At 46.2% G+C, this 6,000-nt stretch overlaps 1 protein-coding gene across 1 annotated transcript in view; it reads left to right on the top strand.

Annotated features, from left to right (window-relative positions):
* Positions 1–451: 451 nt before the first annotated feature.
* The window catches only part of SLC2A13 (solute carrier family 2 member 13), a gene marked incomplete at both ends in the record, with an annotated part of 464,919 nt that continues 459,370 nt past the window's right edge, over positions 452–6,000 (top strand). The window contains one exon of the mRNA XM_079714440.1: positions 452–1,001. Coding sequence (XP_079570566.1) covers positions 452–1,001 — 550 coding nt within the window. The remainder of the gene's footprint in view (positions 1,002–6,000) is intronic.

The following is a 6,000-nucleotide window of genomic DNA, read 5'->3' as shown; positions in this document are numbered from 1 at the left end:
AGCTGTAAGGATGCGAGAGCCACGTAAGAAGGATCCTAGGTCAGAGGTCGCGATCAACCTGGGGGTGGGTTTTAGGGATCGGGGCGGGCTCAGGTTGGCCCCGCCCGGGGAGGGGGCGGGGCGTCTCCGGCCCGGCCCTGCCGGCTGGGGCTGCACGTGACCCGCGGCCCCACCTCCCGCTCGCTCTGCAGCGCCAGCTCGGCAGGCGCGGGGCGTGAGTCTCGAGTGAGACCCGCCAGGCTCCAACTCCGCAGCGCCGGGGCTCGGCGGGCAGCAACTTTCTCCCCGGAGCGGCCGCGGCGGCGGCGGCTGCTGCCGTGGCAGTCGGAGCGGGAGCCGGGAGGAGGAAGGCGGGGGCAGCGGTTCCTTGTGCCCGCTCGGGCTGTCTAGCCCTCCGAGACCGCCGGCCCGCGGAGCCTCGTCCTCCCGGGCAGCCCCGGGCCCCTGCCCTATGTCCCGCAAGGCGAGCGAGAATGTGGAGTACACGCTGCGGAGCCTGAGCAGCCTCATGGGCGAGCGGCGCAGGAAGCAGCAGGAGCCGGACGCGGCGAGCACGGCTGGGGAGCGCAGCCTCCTGGCGGCCGCCGAGTCCAGCGCCAGCCTGCAGGGCTCGGGCGGTGGCGGCGTCGGGGACCTGGAGCGCGCGGCGCGGAGGCAGTTCCAGCAGGACGAGACCCCCGCCTTCGTGTACGTGGTGGCAGTCTTCTCCGCGCTGGGCGGCTTCCTGTTCGGCTATGACACCGGGGTGGTGTCGGGGGCCATGCTGCTGCTCAAGCGGCAGCTCAGCCTGGACGCGCTGTGGCAGGAGCTGCTCGTGTCCAGCACGGTGGGGGCGGCCGCAGTCTCGGCGCTGGCTGGCGGGGCCCTCAACGGCGTCTTCGGCCGCCGCGCCGCCATCCTGCTGGCCAGTGCCCTCTTCACCGCCGGCTCCACGGTGCTGGCTGCGGCGAACAACAAGGAGACGCTGCTCGCCGGCCGCCTGGTTGTAGGGCTCGGCATCGGTGAGTTCCGGCTTGGCGAAGGGCGCCCGGGGGGCCCCTGGCGACACCACCCTTGAACCTGGTCGCTGCGTTCCTTTTGCCCCTTCGGGGTCCCCGTCGGGTCTGGCCGGCTCCCGAGAATACTTCGCGTCTCTTGCTCCTGCTCCGAGAGCCCATCTGTTTGTTAGTCCGGCCTCGCAGGCTCCCCCTAGGGTGGGGGTGGGGGTTCGCTGTAGTCTCTCCCGAGTCCACGAGGAATCTTCGATTTCCCACAGACAAGTGAATCAGCGTGATTGTTGTCTCTCAGAGCCCTTCCGGGAGCCCCGCGTATCACCAGCGTTGTCCTTGATCCAGCCCTACCTGATGCCTATCTAGAGCTTAGGAAGGAGGGTCTCTTTACTTTTCAGCATTGTCTCACTTTGTTTCTCCATTGCTAGACCGTTTTCCTTTCCTAGGATTCCAAACTCCGAACCCAATCAGTCTTAAAAATCACAGTAAGAGAATTTTTAAAGTTAAGTCATCTGGACTCTATTTTTTGCTACTCCTCACTTTTCTTCTCTAGTCATTTATCTTTAGGGTGGAGTATTATTTTTTCTCCTCTTTTGCTGTGACTTTTTGTATTGCCCTTTGCTTTTGATTTTCCCAAATGAATTCTTGCCTTTTCTGTTTCTCTGACTTTTTCCTTTAAATCTATATTCACCCATTCTCTTTGTTTTGCCTCTCCTGCTTTCCCTTGGGTCATGTTCACTTCCTAAATTCATTTAGGAACTACTGGCCCTGTGGATAAATGCCTAGCAAGGTAGATATTCACAATTTACTTCCAAAATGAAGGGATGTAGATTCCCTTGGCATTGATTGTTCACCCTGGTTGCTGAGCAGGGGAGGTGCAGTTGGTAAGTTCTTGGCAGATGGAAGCTATTTGGAATGTGCTTAGTATTATTAGAAAACACTTTTGAGACAAAGTAGGGGGTTGAGACTTAAATCTCGCTAGTAATTTCTCTAAGACGCGCCACTGATGCTTTTTTAATGTTGCCTTTCATAATTCAGTTTTTTTTTTTGTTTCCTTTAGGGTGCTGTTGAAGTATTTCTTCCCTATGGCTAGGGATTGATGAAAGAGCCCTTGAAATCTTGGGCTCCTGATGATCTGTCCATTCACCACTTGTTTGACCTTTATGCCTTTTGCCTCTTCTCTGTAGGCTCTATGGGGGAGAGAGCCCCATTTATACAACTCCACATGTAGGAACCATGGGCCTAAAACCCAACTCACTGCACTTTTATATCCAAAATCGGTTATTACTGACTTCCTTTTTGTTTGTATATCGCACTGTTAATTGGGAAGCAGTAAAATATTGAGTTGGTGCATTAAAGTCCAAAATGACCAAAAAGTACAGCTGAAATGAAACCTCTCTGTACAGGAACTACCTGTGCCTTCAGGATTATTTTCTCAGAATTCTCTGCCTGGGATATCAGACTACCTTTTTTGTTTCTTTGGACCTGGAAATAATGTAATTTTAGGTAGCAAGATTTGTTCAGTAAGACTGAATCTTATTTGTGATTTTGGAATTCAATACTGTTTTGCAGAGATCTCTAAATGAAGTTTCCTAGTGTTTAGCTATGGCAAGTTTGGATATTTGGGTATTATGTTTACTCTTTTATCTGATAGGAAAATTAACCCGCTGTTGTGTGTAAGGGCCCTTTCCAGATGTTGTGAGCAGAACAGTGAGGAGCATTTATATTTCAGTAAGAGTGGCAGGGCAGGACTAAAGCAAGGTAGAACTTGCTAATCTCCATAAGAAAGGATCACAGGGAGGGCTGATGAATTAAAAGAGGGTACCATTACCCCCAACAGAGGAAAGCCTAAGCTCTTCCAGATGGAAATGGTATGTTGATGAGTAGTATTTTGACAGTAGAAGTAAGGAAAGGACCTTCTAAGCCAGGGAATGAGTAAAGAAAGGAAACCATAGGCCATACGTGGGGAACCAGGTGGATGCAGCCAAGAGGATGAAGCCGGAGGTTAGATTGGAAAGGTTGGTGTGCAAGAACTGCATCTGTGTCTCTGGCACCTGGTCTGCTTGCCTGATAGTGCAGCCAGTTGAGACGTGGTCCTGATAAAAAATTAGTTAAATTTTTTTTAACTAACGGCCTGTCTCATTCCAGGGGGAGCATCCCTTAGACTGGAAGCCATGATACAAAGTTTCGTAAAAAACCCTCCTCACTTATAAAGTGAAGAATGTTTTAAGATCATAAACAGGTTTTCAAATAAGCCACATTAAACATCACCACCTTTCAAATTAGGATCTATGTGATGCATGTAATTGTACACATAAAACCCTTAAAACTCACAAAGATTACTAACCATTCAAAAAAGAAGTCACAAATATTTTTAGCTACAAGGAAATGGGTCCTAACGAGCATTTTTTTAGGGATACAAAATCAGTTTTGTTTGTTTAGTACACTAAATCTGAGTTTATTTCATGCTGTTTTAAGTAGTTAAATTTTATGTGTGGTCAGGAGTTTGTTGTTGTTCTTTTGATATTTAGTAAATGTTGAAGAATAACAGAATGTGTCCTCTGGTATATTTTTCAGACAAGTTTGCAATGGTAATTTCTTACTTCCACAGATTAACCTGTGGTAAATATAAGGGCCGGGAGGACAAGGTTTTTTATTCATTTTGTTCACTAATGTTCAGTACTCCCAGCCCGCAGGAGGCACTGGTTGTACTTGTTGAATAAATGAGTGAATAGTAAGCAGAAACATTAAAAAATTCCATTGCTGATAGGGTATCGCTCTAAGTTGGGATTGTTATTATTTTTTTAAGGGTATTATGAAATATTTGAAAGGCCATCTAAGGGTTTTAGTTTGTAATAGTTTAATTAAATCATTTATTTGTTTAACAAATGCGAATTAAGCTTCCATTATTGATTCTGTCAGTTTCGGAGTAGGCAGTAATTAGATAAAAATCCCACCCTGTAGGTGTTCATACTCTAATGGAACAGAAAGGCCAGCAACAAGCAATTAGGGACTTCCCTGGTGGCACAGTGGTTAAGAATCTACCTGCCAATGCAGGGGGCACGGGTTCTAGCCCTGGTCCCGGAATATCCCACATGCCGCAGAGCAACTAGCCCGTGTGCAACAACTACTGAGCCTACACTCTAGAGCCTGCGAGCCACAGTTACTGAGCCCGCGTGCTGTAGCTACTGAAGCCCACGCGCCTAGAGCCCGTGCTCTGCAACAAGAGAAGCCACCGCAATGAGAAGCCCATGCACCGCAATAAAGAGTAACTCCCCGCTCGCCACAACTAGAGAAAGCCCGTGTGTGGCACGAAGACCCAATGCAGCCAAAATAAATTTTAAAAAAAAGCAATTAAAATACAATAGAGGTTTCTCTAAGTGCCATGGGAAACACAGGGTTAATAGGCAATTGCATTTTTTGGGGGGGGGGAAGAAAATAGAACACATAATTAAGCAGGTTTTTTAGAAACAGATATTTAAAATGGGGTTTGAAGGATGAGTAGGAGTTCAGCAGATTTACAGAGAGCCATGAAAGAAATATTATTTATTTAGTGCTTTAGTATGGACTAGGAACCCTGCTCTTACTTTATGTAGGTTATCTCATTTAACCCTCTTAGCTCTAGAAACAGGTCTCCTTTTGCTGGATGCATACCTCATAGATATTGTGGGTTTGGTTCTACACCACCGAAATAAAGTGACTATTGCCATAAAGTGAGTTACACAAACTTCCAGTGCATAAGAAGTTATCTTTACACTATACTGTAGTCTATTGTCTACAAACAGTATTGTCTCTAAAAAAAATGTACGTACCTTAATTTAAAAATACTTTACTGCTAAAAATTGTTAACCATCGTGTGAGTCTTCAGCTAGTAATCTTTGTGGGTGGAGGGTCTTGCCTCCATATAGATGGCTACTGACTGATCAAGGTGGTGGTTGCTGAAGCCTGGGGGACTGTGGCAATCTCTTAAAATAAGACAACACTGAAGTTTGCTGCATCAGTTGCATCAATTGACTTTCTTTCACAAATGATTTCTCTGTAGCATGCGATGCTGTTTGGGTAGCATTTTACCTATAGTTAGAACTTCTTTCAAAATTGGAATCAATCCTCTCAAACACTGCCACTGATTTATCAACTAACTTTATGTATTGATAGTATTCTAAATCCATTGCTGCCACTTCAACTGTCTTCACAGCATCTTCACCAGGAGTAGATTTCTTTTTGAGAAACCACTTTCTTTGCTTATCCGTAAGAAGCATCTCCTTATCCGTGAAAGTTTTATCATGAGATTGCAGCAATTCAGTCACATCTGCAGGCTCCACTTCTAATTATGGTTCTCTTGCTGTTTCTACCACATCTGCAGTTACTTCCTCCACTGAAGTTTTGAACTCCTCAAAGTCATCATTAGAATCCTTCTTCCAAACTCTTGTTAATGTTGCAAAATAGACCTCTTACTATGAATCAGTAATGTTCTTAATGGCATCTGGAATGGTGACTCCTTCAGAAGATTTTCAATTGACTTTGCTCGTATCCATCAGAAAAATCACTATATATGGCATCTATAGCCTTACACAGGTATTTCTTAAATAATAAGACTTGAAAGTCGAAATTACTCCTTGATCCATGAGCTGCAAAGTGGATATTATGTTAGCAGGCATGAAAACAACATCAATATCACACATCTCCATCAGAACTCTTGGGTAACCAGGTGCATTGTCAATGAGCAGTAATATTTTGAAAGGAATCTTCTGAGCAGTAGGTCTCCATAGAGGGCTTAAAATATTCACTAAACCGAGTTGTAAACAGACTTGCTGCCATCCAGGCTTTGTTCCATGCATAGAGCACAGACAGGGTAGATTTAGCCTAATTCTTAAGGACCCAGGGATTTTTATAATGGTAAATGAGCATTGGAGCCAGGCATTGACCTCTCTCTATCCATGGAAGTCCTAGAAGGGATCTTCTTCCAATATAAGGCTGTTTTGTCTACGTTGAAAATCTGTTGTTTAGTTGT

Source organism: Hyperoodon ampullatus, assembly GCF_949752795.1.
Source record: "Hyperoodon ampullatus genome assembly, chromosome: 11".
NCBI lineage: Eukaryota > Metazoa > Chordata > Mammalia > Artiodactyla > Ziphiidae > Hyperoodon > Hyperoodon ampullatus.
Note: the sequence above shows the minus strand (reverse complement) of the source record. Positions and strands in the feature narration are given on the sequence as shown.